Source organism: Podarcis gaigeae (assembly GCF_964106915.1).
Source record: "Podarcis gaigeae genome assembly, chromosome: 11".
NCBI classification, from domain to species: Eukaryota; Metazoa; Chordata; class Lepidosauria; order Squamata; family Lacertidae; genus Podarcis; species Podarcis gaigeae.
This window is the reverse complement of record NC_139687.1, coordinates 28,296,297-28,323,209: the sequence shown is the minus strand read 5'-3', so window position 1 is coordinate 28,323,209 and position 26,913 is coordinate 28,296,297. Positions and strand designations below refer to the sequence as shown.

Below are 26,913 nucleotides of genomic sequence, written 5' to 3'. Positions count from 1 at the left end.
GAGTGTTCTGGTTTCTGAACGTTCTTTCGGAAGCCAGATGTCTGACGCGGCTTCCACATGTTCCAATTGGCTGCAGGAGTTTCCTGCAGCCAATCAGAAGCCACGCTTTGGTTTCCAAATGTTTTGGAAGTCGAATGGACTTCTGGAACGGATTCCGTTCGATTTCCAAGGTACGACTATTGTGCTTAGGAGGTTTGCAAAAGCTTGATGTGATGCTGGAGTCAAGACTCTGCCCTGAGGTTTGGATCCTGGCAACCACAAATTCTGGGTGCTAAGATCAGCCAAAATTTATGGGCCCTCTATACTATAGCTTGGGTCAACTGAATGGACCAATCTGCAGTGCATCTCATTTGTATGAAGAGAAATGGTATCATCTGTATGCATTAGAAAGGTATTTGAGAGAAGATTATCCATAGAAAAACCCCCAAAACATTGTGATCTTAATGCAGTATAATCCAGTTAACGTTGCAAATTCTACTAATTACCCTGAAGAGATGTTATGTATGTGTAACACTTACCCTTCTGACTTTCTTGGAAATGTCCTTTCTTGAAGTAAGCCTGGGCAATTCCTAAAATATCATCAAATTCTGTGAGACGAGTCAACAAGTAAGCCTGGATGGCATCATCATAATGACCTAGAGCACTTTCAAGAAAGAAAAAGAACAAAACTCATTCATATCAATTTCAGGCCTAATTATGAGCTCACAACAAATGGTTTGGTGCAATCGAGCTCTATAAAAACCCATAAGGAGTAAATGCTACCCACTATACTGGACATGATGCAGTAGTTCATTTGTGAGCAACACTTAGTGCATTGGTCGATTCATCTCCATAAATTTTGTAGAATTGTTTCAAAATGGAATACTGCTATAAAGAGAGAGGCATGGGAGTATAATTTAAGGTGCTGATCTAAAATTGTAAGGCCATGTGTTTGAATTCTGGCTACCTTAAAAATTGCTTCTCCACTGATGGACTTTGAAAACGTATTATTTATGAGATTTAAAATGCAATCAGAATACAAGGAATCAAGGTAAAACAACAACAACACCTTTTGTCTTACTTCCTTCAAACCCTTCTTCAAAGCCCACCTTTTCCATGAAGCCTTGGGCAGAACTGCCTAGTTCCCACATCCTATTCTAACCTAGACTGCAATTAAGCCTAAGAACATGCAACTGAAACAACCGCATGTTAACCTCTCCACATCCCCTATCCTACCTCTTCTCTGTTGTTTCCCATACCAAATTTTAAACTGGGGGTGGGACCTCCCATACACACTGGTGGCACTGTATAAATCAATCACCCATGATACAAAATATATACCCATCTTGTCAAAAACTCATATCCAAACACTGACACTCAGCAATTTAAGTTCTATGTGTAGGCTGGGAGCCAAAGGAGAATGCCATTTATTCTGCCTGCATCTTGGCTATTAATGTCTGGAATCAATTATGGAATTAATATAGCAGATGAAGCAATCTTCTAATAAGAGCAATTGCTTAATGCAAATCAAACCATTTACAATGTGACAGCCCATTGCACCCCTTGAAAACAGCAGAAAATCTCAGTAATTAAAATACTGGTGGGATTCCTCATTATTTATTTACTACTTAGATCCTGCCTTTCCTCCAGGAATCTCAAGGGAAAGTACATTGTCCTCTGTTTTATCCTCACAGGAACCCTGTAAGGTAGATTGGAATGAGAGAGGACAACTGGTCCAAGGTCACTTAGTGAGTTTCATACCTCAATGGAGATCCCAGGTTTGATATATGCTAAATTATGTCTTAATGGATTATTAGTATGAAAACATATTATATCAAGTGACACAGGAATACCATATCCTAGTAGAAGCACAATGTGTGAATGCAGTAAGAGTCATATTCATTATTAAAAGGTTTTTGCCAATAAGAGTTCTTAATTTTAGGTGAAGATTAAAATAACAATTTGTCCAAAAATAAGCAGACTTACCACAGTGCTCTGCCATAATTTCTCATTGCTATGCAGTATTTCTCTTTATCTTCAGAATTTTTCAACAGCAGAACTGCCCTATAAAGTGAATGTAAAAAAAAGGTTCAAAATTCTACATACTTATTTCAATAAGATCACTTTATCCAAATCTTAAGAACTGGAGCTTGATTCTAGTAATTAAAAAAATTATTTTTAAAAAAACCCTTGGGTATGCAAGCCCCATTGAGAAGGGGGGGGGGGAATCCCATTTTATTGCATTTTTTGACAAAACCTTTATTTCAGAGGTGTATATATTTCCAAATATCTTATAATCTTCCTTGAGCACTGAAGATGAAGCAGGTTACATATTTAAATAATGTTCATTTCACACTTGCAAATAATCAATCATCTAGTGTGACAGCAACTATTCTCTGAAACTCTCTGCCGATTCATATTAGACAGATTAATATTAGGCACATTCACTGTATTGTTTTCAATGCTAAAACGTATCTGTTTAGGCAAGCCTATCCAAACATTTAACTATGACATCTAATTGTTTTTTTTAAGTGTTGATTTTGATCATTTTTAGCATATCTAATTCCTATATCTTGGGTGAGTCGGGAACATGTAACACCAGTTCTGAAAGACCTGCACCAGCTGCTTGCATACTGAGCCCACTCCTCTTCAATGTATTTTCACTGACTTACAAAGCCCTATCTATACCTGGAATACCTGAAATAATGCCTTCTCCTGTATAGATCTGCCCTTTTGTTATGATCTGCCAGAGAGCATCTCTTGTTGTTCAGCAGTTTACCTTTGGTAGGATTCTACGGCCTGCTTTTTCAGCTGGAGATATTCATTCAAATAACCAAGCATTATGAAGGCACATGCATCATTTTGGATTCTTTCTGCAATAACAAATGATGTACACACAAACAAAATGAAAAGAAAAAAACCATTATTATTATTATTATTATTACAATCTATATACCACTCTTTAATGTGTACGACATTAAAAACACATTACAGAACATCAACAATAAAAACATAATAAAAAGCATACTGACACACAGCCTAATAATAAAATAATCATAATAGCAGTCCTCTCCCCCACACTTCACAGTTTTTATTATTATTATCATTATTACATATTATTTATACTCCACCTTTCCCCCCCAATGGGGCAGCTTACAGATAAAAATAAAAACAATAATTGAAAACTATTAAATACTGACAGAATTAAAACTATATACATATATAAAATCTGTTTAAACGACACCAATAATTACAATAAAAACAACATGGTACCAGCCCTTTCATTAAAAGCCAGTTGGAACAAGAAAGTCCACACCTGCCGGACAAAGGACAACAAGGAGGGAGCCAGTCTCGCTTCTCTAGGGAAGGTTTTCCAAAGTCTGGGAGCAGCCACCGAGAAAGCTAAATAATGCATAAGTTAATAAACCAGTGGGTTCCATTCTGACTTGACTTGAGGTTTAAATAAGTGACATCCCTGATTACAAGGAAAGAGAAACTAGGCAGCTGCTTTAAACATACACGAGAAATTTACCTGTGTATTTGGTCAGAGCAATCTGTGCTGTTGGAATAGCATTCATTTGAAGAATATTGTACTTATACAATTCAGTGTTTCGGTTGGTTTTATCTTGCAGGGTTGAGCACACCCAGTGGGCATAACCTTTTGCGCCTTCAGTCTGATTGAACAGAAAACACAAGCAGAGTTAATAACTGCACAACTAGGAAGCCTTAAATCTTTTACTCCTGGTTTTAAGCTTATACTCCTCTGAAATGTATACAAAGCACCTGGATCAATACTGTTCGAGCCAAATGCCAGTCGTTTCGTTCATTTGGCTAAAGCCCCAAACGTATTCCATGCACTCTGAAACAAACTCAGCCACCATGTTCCAGGAGATCTGTATAATGCACCTGAACAAAGTGCACCAGGAACATGGGAAATTCTAGTGGCAGCCTTGGGACAGTCCTCAGCTTCCTGTTTAATGGTCAGCAACCTGAAACAGGGTCAAGTGCTTACATGCATGCGGAGTTCAGTGGTATGCCTGAAGAGGTCCATCGTTTCATAGCTGCCTACAGTTTCTGCAATGAGCGCCTGAGGGGGAAAGGAAAGGGGGAAAATAGCTCATTGATTTGACATAACATGCACCAGCTTTGTTCCTCTTTATAAATAGCTTATTCCTATCTTTTTCCTCACTACAGGTTGTCACCATCAGTTGCTAAATTCATCTATGATAGAGCTAAAATTCAGTGCAGCCAGTTCTAGTTAAGTGCTCAGGAGTAACACTCCCAATCCTGTAGGCTAGTACTCTGAGCACCTAGGACAGGCATCTTCAAACTTGGCCCTCCAGATATTTTGGGACTACAACTCGCATCATCTCTAGCTAACAGGACCAGTGGTCAGGGATGATGGGAACTGTAGTCCCAAAACATTTGGGGATGCCTGACCTAGGATTTCGATGCATGGGTGATTAGATTCCTTGCACAGAGGAAATGTCCTCTGCCCTGGTTGCCTGGGTACAGGAGGCCATTTTAGCTGCAGTGGTGCACACCCATCTTTATACCATCAAGCTAATGCAAACTGATGGTGCTGGAGCCTGTATTTCAGGGTCCGTACTTCAAGCTCAATTGTGTTCTCAACAGTGCTGCTACTGTCTCTGAACAACCACCAGAGGCACAGCAATATCTTGGCACAGTGTGGAAATGCCACAAAATCCATTTCTGCCAGTTTCACTATAAAAGAATAGGTGACACCAAGAAAAGTAGGGGAATACAACGAACTAGAATTTGAAAGAAAAAGAAAGGAAATAGTGAGGAAGTCTTTTTAGAAAGCCAGGTTTTATGGTAAGCCAGCACTCATATGCAGTAACTAAACTTGCGGGAGATCGATCAGATTCAGTTTCAATATATATATCTGAAAGAAGTTGCTTAACATCTTACCTGCCCAATCCAACATGTTAGATAGGAGGGTTCCAAGGATTGAGCTACTTTGAAGGCTTCATGCGCTTGCTGGAAGAATATATAAAATTGATACAGAAGTGTTAAATTAGCTGACAGTGGCTGAGAATGTCACTAAGTATTTTTACAAGATACAAGTGAAATTGTTCCTTCCTCTCATGTTTGACTTACAAATAATGTAAGGTAATGCTATAATCTGTGGCAACCTGAATATTGTAAATATTTTAAAAATATCACTGTCATTTTCTGTCCCCACCCCCATGAACTAATCAAAAAGCTTGCATATGAGCCTGGATACAGTGAGCTTTGCCAGTATCTCTAGTAAGCAGAAAATTGGCCCTCAAATAAGACAATATTTCCCTCCCCCCCCCCGAAAATATTACACAGAGGTCTCAAATGGAGGCCAGAAACTAGCATCAGTTCTCTCGAGAAGAGATTCTTGTTTTCTGTGCAAAACAGCAGCAATTAACAAAAGTTAGCTTGCCTAATTTACAACTCTGAAAACTTAGGAAATTGAGAGGGAAGCATGAACTCTCTTAGGAACTAAAGGCAAGCAAAGCCTGACTTTTTACCTTCACAAGTTATTTCTCTGTTTCTTATCAAGCGTAGTTCTAGTCTGTTAGCTCTTCTCCCTTCACAGAACCACCCTTTTTGATACAATTTACTCCTCTTCCTATTTTGGTTCATCTTTCAATATAATGCATCCTTCAACTCCCTCTACTTTTCCTTCCACAAGAGGTCTAGTGGGTGGCAACACAAGAACGGGCCTTTTCTGTGGTGGCTCCCTGTTCATGGAATGCTCTCCCCAAGGAGAGCCTGGCATCAGTGGGATTTTTTTTAATGCTTCTCTTTTTCCTTTTGGTTTTAATGTATTTATGTATAGTTTTGTTTGTTTGTTTGTAGGTTGGTTTGGGTTGCCCTGGGCAAGATAAAGCAACTAACAAATTCAATAAATAAAATAAATACAATATAAAAGAGTGTGTTAAAGTTTTTAAGGTTTTTGTTGCCACAGTCTCTGAAAGGCTTTTGTGACATCTTTGAGAGACAGACAAGCTATCAATAATGCTGGCACGGCATGTTCAATGGCTATGTTCTTCATCCCAATAAATATACCTTGGTTGACACTGACAATGACATTTTGGTGTTTAAATGGTCTGATAACCACACTAAAACAGGAAGATAGAAACTCTTTATTTTTTTACAGTTGGCACATCCTTAAGTCCTTCCATTTATGACTCTGTCTTTGGAGCAGGTAGCATGTGCACTCATACTTATTTACCTCTATGTTTCCAGTTGTTAAGTACAAGACTCCCAAATTGGTCCAGGCAACGACATTCTAGACAAAACAAAGGTTACAAAAATTAAATTTAACATCACTGACTCTCCTTTAGAACAGATACACTTGTGTAGAACACTTACAATTTGTTCAGCTTGAATAGATTTGATGAATGCATGTTGTGCAAGGACATAGTTTCCAACACCTGAAAGACAGATCGAATTATAACATCCTCTGCTATATTCAACAGAACTCTGAGCAATTAAGAGGACTATATTTTAGAAGTTTTACTTTGAAATGTACCTTTGCAACAGGCCACCACACCCAGAGCATTCCAGTATAGATGGTTGTTACTGTCTAGCCTCACAGATTTTTTAAGACACTGGAAGAGATTGAGAGTGCAGTGCTGTAATTCAATATGTTAAATGTTTTGTGTGTTATCCCAACAGGGTTTTTGTTTTTTAATAGCCATAGCTTAGAAATACTCCTCACAGTGATAGGTCTATTAGTGTAAACTGTATTAAAGAACAATAAGGTTTTTAAAAATTACCTGTACAGATTTCTCTAGCAGCTCACTAATCTCATTCTTGTTACTGCCCATTTCCGTAAGATGCTGTGCTTGATGATAGTAGTTTATCCCAAGATCACACCACGTATTTGGGGAAGACATCAGTTTTAATCCTCTACCATAACACCTACAGAAAAATAAATCACAAAATTAAGAGAGTGATTTATATCAGCAAAACAGATGGGAAAGAAAGTTAAAAAACCAAAAAAAATTAATTCAGCGATGCTATCAAAGGTTGTTGTGTTTCTATCCTGTCTTCCTGAAAACAAGCAGCTTTAAGGAAAGAGAAAAGGGAACATTGCACAAACTTCACACTTGAGAGCAATGCTGTCCAATGTAGTGATGGTTAGACAGTGAGAAATCTGAATATAGCTTGGCCGACATGGCATCAATTTGGGGGCAAATTTGGTACTGAAGAATTGTAAATCCACACATTCTAAAGGCAAGCATTAAAAGAGCCAAAATATGTTGCCTAGGCTGCAGCTGAGCAGGTGGAGTGCCAGAACCAAGGCCTAAGTTATTTCCCTCTCTTCATCTCTTGAGACCTACTCCTCTCCGTTTACCCAAGGCATGCATAATCTAACATTTGGGGTTTCCACACAGTAGCTATGCAGGCTGCTGGCCCACATCTATATGCCCACATTCAGTCTTTTTACCCTTTCCTCCCATACCTGTTAAACATGGAGGTCTTTGCCCATTTCTTTGGTGTAAGGTATACTGATTGCTAGATGTGAAAATATGTCTGAAGTATGGTGGGGATCAGAGCAATGGCTGCCACCCAAAGTTACTGAAATTTCCTCAAAGCACGGGAAAGCAATGTTAAGCACTTCCAGGGGAAGGGAGGGTGGTTAGTTGCAAAACAGCAGTCTATTAATTGCTCCTCCTCAGCTCTGACATTATAGTTCTCTGGTCTGTGCTAGCAAAGCAGTTCAGGTGAAGGCATCCAGACTTATAGGCCATAGAATATTTTATAACACACGCTATACGTTACCTTCCTCCCAGACTGAGCAGGTCACTTTTCTTTAGCACACATTTGTCTGTGTTCTGACCAATAAGGAATCCTAAAACTTTCACTTTCACTTTGGATGGCGAAATGACAGAAACACTGCTACAGGCATCTCCAAGCAGTTTCCAAAGGCAAGATACTTCAGGACGATGCTTTGCTGCTCTGAAAGGGGGAAGAAAAATCAGAAAAGTGGAGTCCATCTAATTTACCTGCTACCTTTTACAAAAGATAAAGCTAAAATCTTCTCAGTTGACAAAAAAGCATTCTTCTTACATGCCTAAAAACACCCCAAGTACCAACTTGTGAAAAAAACCCAATGGTGCTGGTTTTCTTCTATATGCCTAACACACTCTACAGTTAATTCTTAACATCCAGTTACAGAGCTAGAGACTTAGGTGCATTCAACTCTTTCTGGATTTCTGCCCATCTTTCTGATCCCAAAATCTATGGGAGTTCCAATGAGCACATGGGCTTTGTCATTCCCCATCAATGCTGGGAACTTCTTTCAAAACACGCATGAGGATGCATTTTACCTCCAGTGCTGAAACAAATAGGAAATGGTTTGTATGGCCAAACTTGGCCGTCCAGCTGTTTTGGGACTACAACTCCCATCATCCCTAGCTAACAGGACCAGTGGTCAGGGATGATGGGAATTGTAGTCCCAAAACAGCTGGAGGGCCAAGTTTGGCCATATACTGACCTTTATCATTTATAAGATTCAGCTCTCGTTTGTGTGTTTGCTACTACTTTACCGTTTAAAATTGATGTTGTTTGTTGAAATAAGGCAACCCTTTAACTGCTAATGGAGATTAATATACGAACACTAACCTTGCTAAAAAGCCAAGAGATTGTTCTATGTAGTCCAGGGCTTTCCCATCCAGGTAATCAGCAAGGGCAGTCTTCGCCATCATGAGATAACACTCTCCCAGACCTGAATAGAACTAATAGCCTGTTAATGTGTGGTAAAACTGCAAGAAGGATGAACTAAGCTCCTAAGTCTCATACAATGGCTGATGCTGGAAAACCATTTGATGGACCCTATGCATATTTAGCATAATTTTAAAATGCACATTATCAGAAATACAACAATAAGCTAAGGATAATAAGGAGATTAGTATCGCATATATATGCAAGTTATTTCCAAATAAGTGAATACAAGGAACTAAGGTGTGAGGGATATCTTTACCTCCTTCCTCATTTAAGATGTAGAATGATGGAAGAATTAAGCAAGTGAATAAATTTTTCTCTTTGATTTTTGTTAGACTACATAGAATAAAGTACTTCTGCTAGCTATTTGTTAAACTCCCACATATTTAAGGTATGTCAGAGGTTAACAATGCATACCTCCAAAATAGGCAGATTTCTACAAAATACTCTTTCCTCATGTCTCAAGAACAGACTACCGCTTTCTCTCACTTCTAAATTAGCTATACTGATGTCCAATCACCTATACCAGTGCTGGGCCGCTTGTAACCCTCCCAGGTATTGTTGAACTACAGTTCACTTCAGCTCCAGACAGCATGGGGAACAGTCAGGAATTATGGGGACTGTAGTCCAACAATATCTGGAGGGTCAGTGGTTCCCCACCAACCTAACTCTGTAGGTGTAGTGAATATATAGGGAATATCTTTGTACCCAACAAAAAAAACACAACATGAATACCTTTAAGCGCAGGGACATAGTCCTTTGATTTTGTCAAGATGTGCTGATATTCTGCAATAGCATCTTTATATTTTCCTAGAATCTGTTCAATTGCTGCTGCCTTATAGATGCTATATATAGACGTGGGGTTCAGTTCTCTGGCCTTCCTGAAAGACTTCAATGCAGTTGTGTAGCCGCCTCTGCTCAGATAAGCCTCTCCTAGAGATTCCCAGCAGTGGGGATCCTTTGGATCTGCTCGCAGAGCTGCCTGCAAACTGGGCACATTGGAATAGTAGTTTATATTCAGAAGTGTTCGGGCTGCTTTTGTTCAATCCTCCATCACAGCCCCAAGTAAAACAAAACAGACTACTATTAGGGGCTACTGATTTGAAACAGAATTTACACTAGTTTTGTTTTTGGTTTTTAAGATGTACCAATGGTTAATTTGGGGGGAAACCACCAGTCTTCACAAAAGCAGTGCATTCAGTTCACTGGGACTCATGCAAGTATGCTATGGAAGCTGCCATGTTCTTCATCATCATTATTACATAGAATAGTCACTTGTTACCTAAAAAGTCTCCAAGTAACTTACACTTTTGAAAAACTAAGTTTGGATGGCCATGTCCAATTTATGTACAAAGGCAGAATCCTGCACCCTGCATTCAGAGAGTATAGCAAGGCTGCCTAGGAGCTCCATGACAACCCTACCCCATCTTCAGCCTCCAAACTTGTCACAATTTGTAGAGGCGATTCCGTTATACCAAAGGATTTTTTTAATTTAATTTTTGCTTGTTATCCTTCCATCCTCAAGGTTTCTGAGTTCATGCTGCTGCTGCTGCTGAAGCAGCTTGGGGCTGTGGCTGTGGCTGGCTGGCTGGCTGGCAATGAGCTCGCAATAAGATGCTGTTGGTAAGATGCAGGAAGCTGCTACTGAATGACCTGTCAAGCTGCAACATACTTGGATTAGCAGCAGCATCCCATGCACAGAGGCACTGCTTAGGGAGAGGTTAGGGGTGTTGATACAGTCCAGTGTGAGCCTTTTCTAACTAAAAAGTGCAGTATTGCGCCTCAAGTGTTTAGCACAGACAGAATAAAAGGCAGGTTGTTTGTAACTGTTACTGAAAATCAGCAGCAAGCAGTCAAATTCATAGAGGATTTGCCATTTTTTTAAAAAAAAATGTATATGTGCATTATCAGACCATCTGTTTATACTGCCTTTTGTAGAAGACATTGAAATGCAATTATTCTCTTACTCTGCCACTGCTTGTGAATGTTGACCGGCTCTTAAGTAGTGAAGTCCACGACGAAGCCAGGCCCATTTCGCTCTCCCAGCACTTGCTCGTTCTGTTACCTCCGTCAAGATGGCAAGGGCAGTTTGCTAATGTACAAATATAAGGTTATGAATAGTTTATTATGTGTGCATATGTAATTACAAAGAACAGACAAAAGTGTAAGCACATTTCAGCTTAAGTATGAGTCTCTGAAGCAGTTTCTCAGCATTCCTACTACTGTAACAGAAACAAGCAAACACAAAGATGTTTTTCTGAACTATATCCAGAGGGGTAGCAGTGTTTGTTCTATGGTGTTGAGTTGGGGCATCTTAAAGATAAGCTTCAGCTGCATAAAGTGTAATTCTCAGCTGTAGGTATTTATTCACGTGTAGGAGCTGTAAGCAGTGAGGTCAGAAGGAAATGGAAGACATTCAAACAGTGACAATTAATCAGAGCGAGAATGTATGCAAAATAAGGTAAAGCAACCCTCTGCAACACCAGTGATAGGTGATAAAACATTCAGGAAGAGAAAATGTTTATGAAATGTTTCCATTTTACAGCTATTCTGCTCAGTGCAGTACATTAAAATGCTCCAACTTAATACAGTACCAAGTCTCCAAGCTCAGTGCTTAAGTCCACTACCGCTGCTCCAGCTTCTCCATCCGTTTTATCTTTTTCAAAAGCCTTTTTATAGCAGCCAAGTGCTCTGTTTTTATCTCCAGCTATATCCCTGTAGTATTGACCTAAGTAGTGGAAAGCACTTCCCAGGTAATTGTCCAGTTTTGCTGCCTGTGAAGAAAAATAACAACACAGTACATTTCAATCCATCATTTTCCTATGCAGGCACATGGCTTTTCAGCTGAGGAAACAAAAAATTACAAAAAGGACACCAAAAGAGCACCTTTTCTCATAATATCCTGTCCACACTTTAAAATAATATTTGGCACCTTTCTCTGGGTGCCCCCACTATCAAGAGCAAGAGGGGTGGTGAATGGGAAAAGGGCTATCTCCGTTGTGGATTTCAGACCTGCAATGTCCTCCTCCCTTCTAGAAACCTTCAGCTGCAGATGAAGTTTTATTATTATTATTATTTACCAGACCCTTTTAAAATGTGATTGAGCGTCTAGGTTTTATTATGCTGCTGTGATTTAATGGGTTGGTGGTTTTTTTTACTAACCTACTAGTTTTGTACACCACTGTTTTACTGCTATGTTTTATTATTGTTGTTAATGTTTCTAAAGTTGGAGGTTCCCTTGGAGTGGCAAGCTCATAATCTTTTAAATAAAATACATTAATGAAGGGAAGGAAGGAAAGCAAGGAAATAATGAAATTTCAATCTCTCTCTTAAAATCACTAAGAATTCGTGTTTTCTGTGGAGCCATTAACTCAACACTCTGTCCTCATTATTAATCCAAAACATAAACTACATTTTATAATATAGTATAACACACACACTCTCTCTCTCTATATATATATATTCCTCTCCCCCCCTCCCCACTCCTCTTTGGTTACTTTTGGTTCTCTTGTCCGCATCACAATATTTACCGTATTGGCCCAAACAGTGCATTTTTTTTCTAAAAAAATGTTTAGGGGTACTCTCCTTTGGTACTCTCCTTTTCCTATTCATATGGAAATACTGCCCCTCAATGAGGCCAAACTTAGATTCACAAAATGTCTAGGGGGATGCGTACCCCCACGTACCCCCAGAAAAAAAGCACTGGGCCCAAACATAAGCCACACTTGAATATACCTTTAAAATTGGAGAAGGGAAAAGAAAAAAAAGAAAAAATACCAGAAAATAAGCCACTCCCTTCCTTGCTGCTCCTGGCTGCATACTGGGGGGTGGGGGAGCCGCGCTGCGTTGCTAGCGGCCTTTCCCCTTCCTCGCTCTTTCTCCCTTCCCGGCCTTGGGGGAGAGGATGGGGGACTACACACAGGGCGGGCGCCGCTTCACCACACTCCTGACTCCGTTTGCCCCACACTCCTGGCTGCATACCGTAAGGTCGCAAATATAATATGCACTTTTACTTTTCACGGTTGGAATTTGGGGAAAATGTGAGGCTTATATTCAGACCAATACGGTATATGGTAAACTCCTTGGGGCAGAGGCCTCTTTTTGATGTTGTTTTATAATGCGGTGGGCATACCACTGGCACAATGTCAACAAATTTTTCTGAGGCTTAAAAAGCAGCATGGAGATTTGTATTTGTTCCCCTCATTTATCACCTCAAGGGGGCTTACAGGAACCTTTTGGAAGCAGCTAACTTCCACACCACTAGCTTCTAATGGGTGTGGCAGGAACAACCTAAAATACATGGGTTGCATCTCTCACAATTCCCTTCCCTTCTCATGATAACCACTGTGTTCATCTGGAACATTCCAGAAGTGGGAGGAACACATAAGGAGAAAGATTTGGCTCCTTGGTTCCTTCACTCTGCCCTTGATTTTCCCACAGGCTAGTAATCAAGTTGCTGACCACTGTTTTGAAGATGGAAAATCATTATGAAATATGTTCAGCTGTAACCCATTTCCGTCCTCAAGGTTTACCTTCAGAAACTGAGTAAGAGCTTTGGATTTATTTTTTCTTGTCTCTTCACTCATAAACCAGTAAGTGAGGCCCAGGCAGAAATGGAAGTCGGCTATTTCAGCTTCTTTTTCAATAGCTCTCTGGAAACTAAAAAAAGAATATTTATATATACATATTTGTTTATTTCAAATTTTCTCCCCCAAATGAGCATGGTTTACCTTGCTTCTGCCTGATGATAGTTCTTTTGCTGATAATGAATCAAACCTTCAAGGTAGTCAGCTTCTGCTAAGTCTGGGTGGGTCTGTTTAAGCTCCTGTGCAATCTATGGTATAAAAAGTGTTAAATTCTACAGTTTCATATGCAGCAATGTCATATTTTTAACAACAGGTTGTATTATTGGGGGGGTGACACATACTAACCTTCAAAGCTTCATCAACAAGCCCTTTATTGAGGCAGGCCTCTCCTTTAAGAGCTATAAGCTTGGGATCATTGTTTCTATCCAAAACCTAGGAACCAAACACATGTTTGAAATGTCAATCTTCAGAAAACTGAAGCTACCTTGTGAGAGAAATACTTATTAAACCAAACATTATTGAAGTCTAAATAGTAAAATAATATTACCACTCTGTGAACACAATGATTTATCGGTCTGTCCGCCCAGAAACAGACAATAGTTTCAAGAGTATTCAGTAAAGAAACCAGCTTTCCCCAATCACCGCAACACTATGAAGGGGAAACCTAGACTCAATGAAATTCTCCCTCCTTACAACTATAAAGACACAAAGGACCCCTCAGCATCTTAAACTGGAAAGCCTAAGGCAGATTTCATTTACCACAGTTGTTTAAAGAGGGGAGGGAGAAGCTATTCACATACCTGTTCAAGGGAACTTATAGCTTCTTTTGCAGAGTCGACACCTGGGATTTTAATCAAGGCCATGGCTTTGAAGCGATGGGCAAGGTTTTTCTGCTGCTGACTGGAACTGGATTCATTAAGTTGTCCCAATATCTTTAAAGCTGCCAAAGAAAGAATTCTAATTCTATGTTTGACTTAAACTTGGTTTAAAAGACATTGTATTTGCCCGTACAGTTTAACGTTGCTCTTTTGATACACCACCCATCAATTATGGATTGTAAAACAAACCACTAGCTTGAGAAGTGGTTGACATCCCAACATATTATCTGTATCCTATGAAGTAATTTCAAGCAAAGGCTATTAAGATCTACTAGATTGTAACCTATATTTTATTAGCACTATATAAAACATGTATTCCACCCCCCTCAATTTCTAAGCCCACCTTTCACTGAAATTATCCCAGGGTGAGTTACAATACAAAACCAGCAATACAGCATGCCCAGTTAGTGTGTTACTATATCTGGGATCATAGAAATCTGAAATAACGTTGATGAAAAAATATTAAATATACTAAACACTGAGGTGTAGTACCAATTTATTGCATGTGCCTGCTACTATAAAATTACAGTGGCAGAGAAGGCTTTTTTCCCTGTTATTAGTATCAAGATTGTGGAACCAATCTTCCACAAGAAATCCACCAGATGCAAGAGCCCATTCTTTTTAAACAGACCTTGAAAACCTTTATTAGATTAGCCTTTGACTGCTGAGCATGTTAGTGGAGTGCTGCAATTCCAGCTTACCACTACTGCTTGAAATTGCTGTTCTACTGCCTCTATAGTTATTTGATTGCTTTATTCACTTTTTATTATTATTATATTGTTGTTGCCTGCCTTTGGGATATTTTATCAAAAGTTGAACTACCTTTTTTCTAAAGAAGTTGTATTTTAGCTCTGCAATTACCTTGATTGCAAGAAAGAACAGCTTCTTTGTATTTATGCATTTTCACTTGTGCCTTTCCTAAGTAACACCATGCTTCCGGACACTGGCTAGTCTGCTGCAAACCTGGCAGGAAGGATTTTGCATGTTTAACATGATTTAAACACATGAGTTCAGATGGCACTTGCAATTACTAGAATTTTAATGCTATTTAACTTTTCAATTCATGAATACCAGACAATAACCACAGCCCCACCCCAAAAGTAACCTGTTCAACTATTATGTTTTGCCTTATGCATATTTGATCTTAGTATCTGATAAACATGAACAAACTCAAACCTTCAACAATACACAAATTAGATTTCATATAGACTGGACATAAATTGTCACTCAGAACTAACTTTGAACTCTTCCTTCCCTCAACAAGTGTCTAAGGATAATTTACATTCTAGTGTAGAGTCCTAAAGACAGCATAAATTCTGAAAACTGATTGCATATAAGAATATATCGAAGCCCAAACTGGGAGAAAAAAAGATAGTTTGGCCAGACTCAATAATGCCTCCCTAAAAAACAAAGATAGCATTTCACTCCAATTCAATCATATTATCCCTATAATATACATTATGTACACACTCATTTTTCTCTTCCCATATCACTCACCTTCTGTTAGCTTTTTTTCACCTTCATCATACTTTTTTTCTTGGAGAGATTGAATCCCTAATCCAATAAGGGCTGGGCCACTTCTTGAGTCAATATCCAACAGCTTCCGACAACAATTCAGGGCCTCATCAGTGAAACTGCCTAGAATACATGGAGGAATTTCCGTTTGGCCACAGTTCAGAAAGTGAGAAGAAAACGAAAATCTCTCTAGTGTTTTCACTATATTATTTTTCTGGTGTTGCATACTATTTTCTGAGTTGTCCCAAAACAAATACTGAATGCTTTGTGGCATTCAGAAGCATTGCAGCCTCCAACTGCAATGGCTGAGCATAGCCATCATGGCTAGTGGCCATCGATAGTCAAAGCAAGCTGTTTTAACTTAAAAATGCTTACCTCAGCAGTTCTTACTGTTTTGATAAGGCTTAGGCAAGCCTTTTGTTCTATGTTTGCTACATTGCTTGTTAAATTGTTACTTGCCCAGAGCTTAAGAATGGGGCAGAATGTAAATCTAGATATAAATAAAGACCAGCTGCTTTCAGTATGGCACTTTCAACCAATCTTGTGACACGTGATGGTACATAATGGAAAAGAAAGGAAGCAATAGCATATATGGCACACACATAGAGGCCAAAGGATTTGAAAGCTTTTGAGGTCAAGAATGCTGCCATTAATGGTAATCAGAGCAATACAGGAAAAGTAGATTATTTCAAGACCACTAAGGCAGCTTTATTTCTATGCCCACCAGAATTGTTTTCATTTATTTAAAATACTTATTAGCTGTTCTTCAGCTAAAGCTCTTGGAACAGCATACAAAAAGCAGGTGAACAAAGTGCAAGAGACGGAGGGGCAGATGCAACATTTGTCTTAATAAGTCGCTGAAGTCCACCAACAAATTTTATTTTATTATTTTATCTCCCCCTCCCTTTTAGAACCTCTTCTGTGACAAGCTCAAATCTCAGAGCAACTCAGATGTATGAAAAAAGTACAGAAAGGCAGCAGATACAGTGGTCAAATAAAAAAGTACTGTAGTAAAGAAAAAAAGAAAATAAATAAACCAGAAACTACCTGATTGAATGAATCGCAAGCAAAGAACTTCCAGAGGATAACTCACAGCAGGATACAAAATCATCATATCTTCACAGGCCTTCTTCAGTCTGAAATCCTCATGAGGAAACTTATTTCAGGAGGAGAAAAGCAATTAGCAATGTAGGCAGTTGTCTGTAGATAGCTGTCAATTTCAAAGCAGGATGTTTTACCTTACAGCAACATAAATAATCCTTACTTTTGACAAACAATGAATGAACTCTCTGTAAGTCTTTTGATGCTCTTCACTTGGGATTGGGTCTGAGGAATTCACAGCCTCTTCAAATGCATTGAGGAGCTGAAAAACAAATAGTATAGACACTGCAGTATGGAACAATAAAGCCCAAAATGCAGCAAGCATTTAACAAGTGATGGTGCGGTCTCTGGATAATTAACGCACCTGAAGTTTGAAGAGATTCAGTTCTACTACTGTGCCAGTAAATACTTCTTTTCTACACAAAATCAGAGCCAAGCTATCATTACACATAATTGTGTGGTTCTTTCTGGTGATTTTTTTTAACGAAGAGTATCCATTGGGGGTCAGAGGGAGGAACTTGCTAGCCATTTGTCAAAATTGATCCACATCTTCCACAAAGTGCTTTCCCACCCACAGTGGGAGGGGGAAATAGATAAGACTTCATCTTTTCTCAACATCCATGAATGGGAACACAGAGTGAGTGAGTGAGTGAGTGAGTGAGTGAATAAATAGCTAGCATCATAAGAGCTGAGCATTCCCTCTTCCCTTCAAGACAGTCTGCTCACACTGGTGCTCTGATCTCAACTTTTATTTTCCTTTTAATTTTTTTTTTTTTTAAATCAACAACTGTCACACAGTTCATACAGTTACACACAGTAGGCGCAATGGTTTGGTCCTAAGATTACCAAACTAATATGGTAAAATTGTGAATGCTGTGTATTGCTACCAAAATTGCTATTTTGCCTTTTTCTGTCCAACATGCAGCATGGCTTATTTTCCAATACTACAATTTCCAGTGCCAGGAGAATGCCTTAAGTTCATTTTAATCACCAGAATGAATAAAAGATGGACAGGCAAATAGAAAGGATCTCACTATGATCCTGTTTGACTTTGGGTGAAGGTAGCCAAAACATTTCCTGCCTTTAACCACAAGGTGGAGCTGGTGACATTCAAGGCTAGTGGGAGAAACGGGATAGAAATGTTTGTTCTCTATGTTCATCCTACGCTTCATACGTATTTTCAAGATTTTAAAAACAATTGCAAAATTGCTCTTGGGGTGTAAGCTAGAAAGTCTCTATGACATCACAAGCATTAGTCAATTGGCACTATCCATAGCAAGATTGTCTGTCGATTTACAGAATGGTGGGGTTTTTTCAGAACTAGGACTCTATACAAACCGCTTCATCTAGATAGTTTGATTCAAGAACAGAACAGAAGCAAGTAATGTACCACATTAAGGGGAAGATGCAGGAAGGACCAATTTAGTGAAATAATTCAGCTCAAGCAAGTAAGCCAAAGCACATAAAGCAGGGACTGAAAAAAATTACCCCAATGCCCTAATGTAGTTATGTGTTATAAGCAGGACTACTGCTTATACTTTCGCACTGCCAAATATTATTTCTACCCTAATAGGTTTTGTGATTTACAGCCTCCAGTTTGTATAAACCAAGAGCTGGGAATATGCCATTTAGTCATAGCCTCAAGCAGGCAGTCCTCAGAAAATCACTGTATCACTTCCCATCTGTAAGATGGAAATTCGGAATTATTCCTTCCAAGCTGTTCTAAGATTCAGATACAATTGTTATGCTGAATTTTCTATAGATTTATTGTTTGAAAAACAATATAGCCGAATCAGGGGACAAACCCTTACCAATTGCTGTGTCTCATTATCCTGGAGATGTGTGCCTTCTTCCAGTAACTGGACCAACCTCTTCCATAACTGATGAAGCTCAGCTTTTTCTGCACCTTCTTCCTGTCGTATTTTTATTAGCTTCTGCCACGTCCGAGCCACCTGTCGAAGAAAACCAGTCAAGCTTCAATGTCTTCCCAAATCTGAGACATTTATCGCCTCTGACTACTGGAGCACTGGAAGACATTTCCCAATTCCAGGGATCAAGGCGTATGCCTTTTAACGTAAATGAGATGTCAGAAGCAATAAGGTGTCAGTGTTATGAGATGATTTTGCAGTCTTCTTGCTTACTGCAGCCTACCAAGTAATACAGCTATACAGATTCTTTTAGTGGTATGGTGTGGGCAGTATCTCTCATGACATTTCAAATACCCTGCTACAGGCTGCTTCCACACTAATGTTTTCCACATCATGTGCCTTGATTGATTGATTGATTGATTGATTGATTGTAATAAAATGTAATCGCAGCACCAGCCTTGCCTAGTATGAACAGCAAAGCACTATTGAGGCTTTTATGGGCTCCTCACTTCCTTTTCCCATTTAAACATAGACATAAGCATTATTTGACTGCACCTTGCTTTCATTTTATAGTGGGTGGTGGAAAAGCGATGAATTAGCCTACTAACTGCCCCTCAAACAAACTTTAGATTTGGGGCAATGAAGTGTTTGATTTCACAAAAAGGGAAGCTTTAGTCACTGGCTTCCTCTCATGATTGTTCTTTTTTAAAAAGAGAGAGAGAGAGCGCAAAATATTGCTATTCCATTATTTAAAAATGGGAGGGAGAGAAGAAAAAAGTAATTAAAGTCCTCCCGCAGGCTTGTGGAAACAGAAATTGACTCTGAGGCAATGTAATGGACAAAAACAAGGTATTTCATCTGAAAGCAACAGGGTGCAAGCACAGCCAAGACTGGTGAAGTCATGAAGCTAGTAAATATTTCTGCAAAGGAAAATTTGGTGTGGGGTTTTTTTTTGGCAAAACAAAGAAACATTGACTACTAACACTGATAACAATAAGTTACAACGGACATGTCAGTGACTAACCTGAAGGTATTTTCTCTCTCGCTGATACAGCTCCACAAGCTTTCTACATACTTCACACCATTTCTGTTTATCAGTGCTGGGGGAGAAAGACAAAATGTCTACAATATAAGGGTGCAATCCTATTGTACCTTGGAAAAGCGGTGTCAGGAGACATAAGATTTTGTAGACCTGCAGCTGGAGCAGGAAATCCACCCTTTGTTGCACTGGCTGTCCCTCGTTCTATATCAGTCCTCTGAGAGCAATAGGAGGGGGAAAGGAATGTGTTGGGATTGGGTGGGGGGTGGGGTTTGAATCTGCCAGCCCTGGAGCTGCCTACTACTTTCCCCTCCAGACTTTTCCCCCTTTAAACCCTGGCTGGGGTGAACCGCATAGGGCTCAAAATTGACAGTTCTACTGCCACGTATTTTTCCTCCCCATCCTTCTTATATGTCTTTGCCTGTTAAGGAAATCCTCAGTTAACATACTTTTTCAATTTAAAATATTTGTTTAACAATCTGCTCTTTCATACTTCTTTCTTTTTCAATTGTGGCTTTTTCCACTCCATCTTCAACCTGTGAACCTTGCTTCCTGCAGTCCTCTCTCCCCTCTTCTTATGCCATCTTGCAGTCTCCTTTCCCCTTTCCCTTAGGTACTGGGGACCTTTCCCTTTGCTCTTCTTGCCAACCCCCGGTTGGTCCTGGCACAGGCTCCCATCCTTTGGCGCCTGCTTCCCCACCACTTCATTTTAGGGCTACCTGCTTCCTGCTTTAGGGCTATCCCACTTCTATTTGTCTTCTGCCTTCTCCATCTCCTTCCCTTCAGTCCTACACAGTGAGAAATGTGTTTCTAATTAAGTTTTTGGAGTAGACAAAAGCTTGATCTACTAGCAGAAGCTATCACCTTGGCACTGAAGCCTATCTACTTAAGACAGCCTTTTTGTTTTCCTAATTGCATTTTCTAGCAAAAAGAGAAGGATCTCTCCATGTTCAGGAAAATATAGGTGCATGCTAACACTCAAAACATTTTATGGGTAAAGTAGTAACATAAAACAAATAGTTGAACTAAATTTCACACTATAATGGATTTTACCATTTTGCATGAACAACTTTTCTACCATGTTAATTAAATGTAAAAAAATTATCAGGGAACAATGATTTATTTTCAGAATGATGGAAGCATTTTACATTCTGCTGGAATACATAAGATAAATTTGACATGGGAATACTGTGAATACTGTTGTGATAAACAATTCCTCTATAATTAGTATCCTAATATTCACCTCAAGTAAATGTTTAACTTATTTTTTCAAAATGCTGTAAAATAGTTGATTTCCTACCTTTCATAGAGTTCCAGGAGTTTCTGATACACATTAACCAAATCTTCTCCAACATCTGCATGGTTTGTTTTTTCATATAAATTTGCTAAGCCCTAGAGGAAAGTGAAGCATATAACTTTTGAAGCAAATCCTTGTTGGGTCACAACTATCATCTCCATGTTCATATCCATTCCTGAGATATAACCATGTTACTGTTTAATAGTTTTTGAAGCATAGCATTTCAAGGTTCATCAAACTGACTGTGTGAAGATAATGCTGCAGAGGCAGTGAGTAATTTGTCTACATTTTCCACATCATTTATAACTTCTATAACAAGCAAACAAGCAAATGAAAGATAAGTTATGGGAATGTTCGTTGTGTTTTTAATTGTTTCTATTTTTCTGTTTGTTTGTTTTTTCCCTTATTGTGATGTGTTGTTTTGTTTTTGCTTAATTTGGTGTTTTCTCTTTTTTCTTTTTGTAACCCTTAAAACTTTAATAACTATTACTTTTAAAAAAAAATAACTTCTAAGCAAGAAAGACTAGCCTTTTTACATGTAGTCAGGAAGATGCCTAGAAGATAGTCCAATGTACAGTTTCATAAATTTGAATCTAATGTTGCATACTATTTGCATACTATTTGCATTTTACTCATATAAATGTATGGAATAGGGAAATGGAACCAGTCATATTACAACATCAGCTAGGATAACTCAGTCTGTAAAGCATGAGGCTTTTAATCTCAGGGTTGTGGGTTCAAGCCCCACATTGGGCAAAAGATTCCCGCGTTGCAGGGGGTTGGACTAGATGACGCTTGTGGTCCCTTCCAATTCTACAATTCTATGATTCTACGTACTTGCCATGCTAGCAACTGCCCTGGTTCAAGTTCAGCAGCTTTCCTGTAGGCACCTTGGGCTTGATCGGGTTGTTCTAGCTCAGCAGCTGCCAAACCAATGAATACCCAGGCATTGTAGTTATTCTTCTCCTGTTTCAATACTGCCTACAAAAACAAGTGAAAAAACACTGAAACACTTACAATAAGCAATATTAATAAATCATTTCGAAGCTGAAGAAGAAAGCAGAACTGATGCGTGCTCAGATGTTATCATCAAAAGATTCTAAAGCTGCAGAAGGAGCCCAAGGTTAAGTGCTTTGCATGTACAAAGTCCCAAGCTCAATCCCAAACATTTCCAGCTCAAAAGATCTGAACAGCACAGCTAAAGCAAAAAACCTGTTTAAGACACTAGAGTGCTTCTGCCAACAAGAGAAGACAGTACTGACCTAAATGAACTGATGGCCTGGTTCAATATAAGGCAACTCTTTGTGCTGATGATATCTATGAGAATGACAAACCACCCAAACCACCACCAACAGGGCAGAAACAGAAAATGACACCACTGCTGTGCAGCCCAACTTTAGCTTTTAGTTTGGCAGCAGATAAACAAATACAGCAAGGAACACCAAGACAATGAAGAAATGCTTTAAAATATCAGAGAGGAGTACTATGAATTGAACATACAATTTCGCATGCTAAAAGCTTAATTGTACATTTGAGTGCTAGTTACCTTGCAGTGTTTCAGTGCTTCTTTGTACTCCTTATTCCTTATAGCATCTCTGGCACTTTTCAATGCTGCTTTCACTTCCTTGTTGGACATGACTACTGGCAAGGTAACGGAAGAAAATTTCAGCAATTATATCAGGCCATATGGAGAATTTTCAACATAGTCTTATTTTAATCCCTTCTTTTTCATGGTATTTTTGCTTCTTGACAAAATAAGTGATAATTTATGCCACAAACCTATGATGCAGGGTTTTGCTTTGTTTTGTTTTAGTTCTGCCACTAAATGGACCTCTTCATATAGGACAAAAATGAGCAATATCATCCAGGTTTATAGTTATAAACAATGGCGATTCTAACTCTTCAGGGCCAAACTAAGACATTTTGCTGGCTATAGTGAAGCTGACCGGATCTTACCTTCAACACTGACCACAGGACAAGCATCCTCTACTGAACTTGGGGGAAGAGGCTAGCTCGGGGTGTGGGGCAGGCTACAACCCCACACACTGTTCTGACCTGCAACCCCTCACTGTCGCCCCCCGCCGCATATAATTTTTTATTAAACTTTCTGCTTTACAATTTAAAATACTCATTTTATATCATCAAGACATCAGTGACTTCCCTGATTCTCTTTCCATGGTTCATTTTACATATCATAAATCCTTGCGTATTTTGCAAAAACTATACTATTCAGTATTCCATTATTGCATCCATCAAAACTTATTTACACTGTTGAATTTATCTTAATGCTAACAGCGTTTTCAGCTGGACACAGTTATTTCCCATATAAGCGTTTTCCAATCTTCTTTAAACGTTATGTTCTTCTTGTTCTCTTATTCTATATGTTAAGTCTGCAAGTTGTGCATATTCTGTCAGCTTAAGCTGTCGTTCTTCTTTGGTTGGGACCCCACTCCTTTTCCATTTTGGGGCTAACAAAACACGGGCTGCAGCAGTAACATACACAAATAACCTTTTCTGACACCTGGAGCAACCCCTCACTGCTTTATCTGATACCTGCTGCTTTCCCATTCAAAGCTCAGTCGGTTAGAGCCCTAGTGCTGAGAACGCGAAGGTCGCAGGTTCGATCCCCGTATGGGGTAACCGCATATTCCTGTCTCGCGGGGTAGGGGGTGGGGAGGTTGGACTAGATGATCCTCAGGGTCCCTTTCCAGCTCCGCAATCCTACGATAAGTTCCTTTTACACGCAAGACTAAGGAGTTAAAGCCAAAGCTGCGCGCGTTAATGCCCGGATTTAAACGAGGATTCGTTACAGCAGGGGCCGCAGCCTCCCGAGCCTGACCCAGCTGCTCTTCTTCCCCTCCGCATCGCCCAGAGGAACCGCAGCCCAGCTCCAGGGAGGGCCGCTGGCCCTTCACAAAAGCAGGCCTGACGGCAGGCACGCCCCGCCGGAGCCTTCGAGGGACCAGGCCTTCCTCCGCCACGAAGCCGCGCGGCGAACAGTCACTCACCGGCTGCTACCGACCCCGGCCACGGCTACTGCCGGCAGCAGGCGACCAGCAATGCCGCCCCGCGCACGCGCGGAAGGCGCCGTCCCTCCTTAGCCCCGCCCCTCAATCGACGTCGTGGACAGAAAAATCCCCTCAGAGGCGCGCCGCTGTCAAACGCCAAGTCGGCCTTCCGCGTGGCAGAGGTAGTCGTATTTCTCCTTAGTGTCGCGCAGCAAGGCGCGGTTTTGCCAGCCTCAGTTACGACCGAGCCCCCTTTCCAACCCCTGCAATCCTAAACGCGCGTGCCCCCCAGCGTTTCTCCGATGAAAATAGGGACGTCCTAAGGGAAAAAAACCGGGGCAGTTCAAATCAGAAACTGGGACAGCTGCTGTAAATCCGGGACTGCCTCTGCAAAATAGGGACACTTGGAAGGTCTGAGCAGTTCCTGTGAAAAAGTCAAATCGAAACATCATAGGGCTTACTCTTGGTGGCACGGACGAGAGTGACTTGTCTCTGTTGCTTTATGCCCATAGCTTATTATGCATCGGATTTGTTACATCTTGAAACACACGTGGTTCTCAGGCGCTCAAGCTGTCAAAGCAATGGCCCTTTGCTTTCAGCAATATGGTGAAAGTGGAGTCGCACACGCTTATTTATTTATTATTGCATTAACACCCCACCTTTCATCAGAGGAGTTCGTGGTGGCGTATATGTTTCTTCTCTTACACACGCACCATTTTTATCCTCACTGCAACCCTGTGAGGTGGGCTGGGTTGAAAAGGTTATCCAGCGAGCTTCATGAGAGAGTGGGGATTTGAACCCTGGTCTTCAGAGTAGTACTAGTAGCCCGTCACTCTGTTAAGCTGCACCACACCAATGGCAATGTTTTGATATCACATCTATACTGGCATGACCAGCAGACTAGGGCAGCGCCTGCAGAGGAGTCCAGCAAAGCTTCAGAGTCTAACCCTGAACAGAATAGAGACGCGGGAGAAGGGCAACCCGAGACAGTACAATTTCTCACATAATCCCAAATTGCACCAGCAGTACACACTGCGATTCTGTGTAGGTCTATTCTACTCAGGAGAAAGTTCCATGGATTTCAATGAGACTGTTCGGTCATTGCGTGTACCCTGCATAGCAAGGGAAATGCAGCTTGCAAACTGGGTTTTTCGTTTTTATTTAAAGCACGCGATCAGGCCTGAATTATAAGGAGCATACATTCCGGCCCTCCTTTCTACCATAGTGGAGAAGGGTCATCATGCTGCTATCCAATTCATAGCTGTCAACTTTTTTCCCTTTTCTGTTCAGGGAAGTTTTTAATGTGTGACATCTTAGTGTATTTTTTGTCTTTGTGGAAGCCGTCCAGAGTGGCTGGGGAAACCCATTATTATTATTATTATTATTACGAAGAATCCTATTCGGAATAAGGGAATTTCCCTTTTAAAAAAGGGAAACGTTGACAGCTATGATCCAATTACACCTGCTCAGAAATCCCGGGTTTCTCCGTCGTTTAGAACGGGCGGCTGTCTAATTTTACTTCTCAGGAGGAGGGGGGGAAAAATGCCACCCAGCGATCCCACCAGTTAACACTGGAACGGTAACTCTATGCAACTCTATGTGCGTCCTCTGACAACAGGGAACCCTTCCCGGTGGCGTTGCATTATGGGAATTGTAGTTTTCCACCTGACGGTTATTTCCGCCCTCCCTAAAAAAAGTATGTTAAAAAAGGGGGTGCGTCTTTATTTCTCCCCTGGCGCGTTGCAGCGGCCTTTGACATTATTTCCTCCCGCTTTCTTTACCGACATGTATGATGAGAGTCGCTGTTTCCCGCGACACGGCGGCTGAGTTTGTGAACGGTGTCCGCTTGCCCTCCTTCCCTTCGTGAGCTTTTTGCTCCCGGACGGGTCAGCGGGTGCGGCACGAGATGCACCACCCCGGTTGCTCAAGGGACGCGTCGTGATCGTCTGGCAGGGTGAAGGGAAGGGTGGGGCAGAGAAGGGAGCTCTGCATGGAGGCTCCGCTGAGCTCCTGATCTGGCCGAAATGGGTGGAAAAGGTAGAAATCATGTGACCTCTGCAAGTCACCTCGTTGCCTTGGTCCTCTTCGCTTTTTGGGGAGCAGTGAAGGCGAGGCCCCTGCTCAACCAGGATTACTCTTGCAGCAGCTGCGGGAAGCCTAACATTGTGATGGTGATGTGCGATTCCTTAGTAAGTATTTGACTTTTCCAAAACAAAAGCAAAACTATCCAGAGCAACTTCTTTCCAGTCATGCTGCTGCTGCTTGCGAAGGAATGTGAGGCGGGATGGTGTAAATTTAAATATCTACTCTTTCAGGCTCAGCTGCTGTGGACCTGATCTCCCTGCTGCTTGAGCCTAGCTGCTGTTTTTTTCCGCTTGGAGGTGCCATTTACATGCTAGAGAACCCCATGCTTGTATTGAGAGTGACGTTTGTTGCTAAGCTTTCACTTAATAATTGGAGAGCATGTTCTTGTGTCATCCTTGGGTTGCAGTCCTATACACGCCTATTTTGGGAAGAAATTAAGATGTAACTTTTTGCAAGATTATAACATCCAAATGTACTGTGCTGCCTGTGATAGGAGAGGAGGGGGAAATTTAGCATTATACAAAACAATTTAGCATTATACTGAAAAAAGGAGAGCATTATATGAAACAAGTCAAGTAGTGCTTTATGTACGCTAGGGGTTATAACACCTCTAGCATAAGTGAATATGTGGGAGTGAACATGAAGCAGCTTGCAAGTTTTGCTCAATAGTGAAAAAATAAAAGGTACAGAAGCACTAATGGTGCTCCAGAACAGGGATTTACTTTGCAAATGGGTCATTGGCAATGAGTTCTTTCTTCTTCTGATTTAAATTGGGAGAGGGGGATGTGGAAAGGTTGCCCACGTTGTCATACTTCCTATGTCCGGCCCAT

The 26,913-nt window shown here is 40.4% G+C and overlaps 2 protein-coding genes across 5 annotated transcripts in view; one reads left to right on the top strand and one right to left on the bottom strand.

The window, feature by feature from the left end:
• SKIC3 (SKI3 subunit of superkiller complex) overlaps positions 1–24,222 on the bottom strand; it is a 42,032-nt gene extending 17,810 nt beyond the window's left edge. The window contains exons 1-29 of one of the 3 annotated variants that reach the window (XM_083703109.1): positions 23,999–24,222; positions 22,537–22,631; positions 21,828–21,971; positions 20,994–21,085; positions 19,679–19,754; positions 18,598–18,738; positions 16,950–17,048; positions 16,733–16,841; positions 15,668–15,808; positions 15,032–15,133; positions 14,093–14,232; positions 13,638–13,724; positions 13,437–13,540; positions 13,239–13,365; positions 11,301–11,480; positions 10,674–10,798; positions 9,442–9,695; positions 8,608–8,710; positions 7,765–7,941; positions 6,756–6,900; positions 6,509–6,587; positions 6,349–6,410; positions 6,209–6,265; positions 4,912–4,980; positions 3,992–4,066; positions 3,512–3,653; positions 2,759–2,852; positions 1,966–2,043; positions 519–643 (exon numbers count right to left, since the gene is read on the bottom strand). In XM_083703109.1, coding sequence (XP_083559235.1) covers positions 519–643; positions 1,966–2,043; positions 2,759–2,852; positions 3,512–3,653; positions 3,992–4,066; positions 4,912–4,980; positions 6,209–6,265; positions 6,349–6,410; positions 6,509–6,587; positions 6,756–6,900; positions 7,765–7,941; positions 8,608–8,710; positions 9,442–9,695; positions 10,674–10,798; positions 11,301–11,480; positions 13,239–13,365; positions 13,437–13,540; positions 13,638–13,724; positions 14,093–14,232; positions 15,032–15,133; positions 15,668–15,808; positions 16,733–16,841; positions 16,950–17,048; positions 18,598–18,738; positions 19,679–19,754; positions 20,994–21,085; positions 21,828–21,971; positions 22,537–22,626 — 3,217 coding nt within the window. In that variant the 5' untranslated portion in view covers positions 22,627–22,631; positions 23,999–24,222. Of the gene's footprint in view, positions 1–518; positions 644–1,965; positions 2,044–2,758; positions 2,853–3,511; positions 3,654–3,991; positions 4,067–4,911; positions 4,981–6,208; positions 6,266–6,348; positions 6,411–6,508; positions 6,588–6,755; positions 6,901–7,764; positions 7,942–8,607; positions 8,711–9,441; positions 9,696–10,673; positions 10,799–11,300; positions 11,481–13,238; positions 13,366–13,436; positions 13,541–13,637; positions 13,725–14,092; positions 14,233–15,031; positions 15,134–15,667; positions 15,809–16,732; positions 16,842–16,949; positions 17,049–18,597; positions 18,739–19,678; positions 19,755–20,993; positions 21,086–21,827; positions 21,972–22,536; positions 22,632–23,543 lie in introns of all 3 variants that reach the window. The other 2 variants (XM_083703111.1, XM_083703110.1) reach the window with 2 other exon arrangements.
• A 1,422-nt stretch (positions 24,223–25,644) lies between these two features.
• The window catches only part of ARSK (arylsulfatase family member K), a 23,188-nt gene continuing 21,919 nt past the window's right edge, over positions 25,645–26,913 (top strand). Inside the window, exon 1 of one of the 2 annotated variants that reach the window (XM_083702378.1) lies at positions 25,645–26,187. In XM_083702378.1, coding sequence (XP_083558504.1) covers positions 26,023–26,187 — 165 coding nt within the window. In that variant the 5' untranslated portion in view covers positions 25,645–26,022. The remainder of the gene's footprint in view (positions 26,188–26,913) is intronic. The other variant, XM_083702379.1, reaches the window with a different exon arrangement.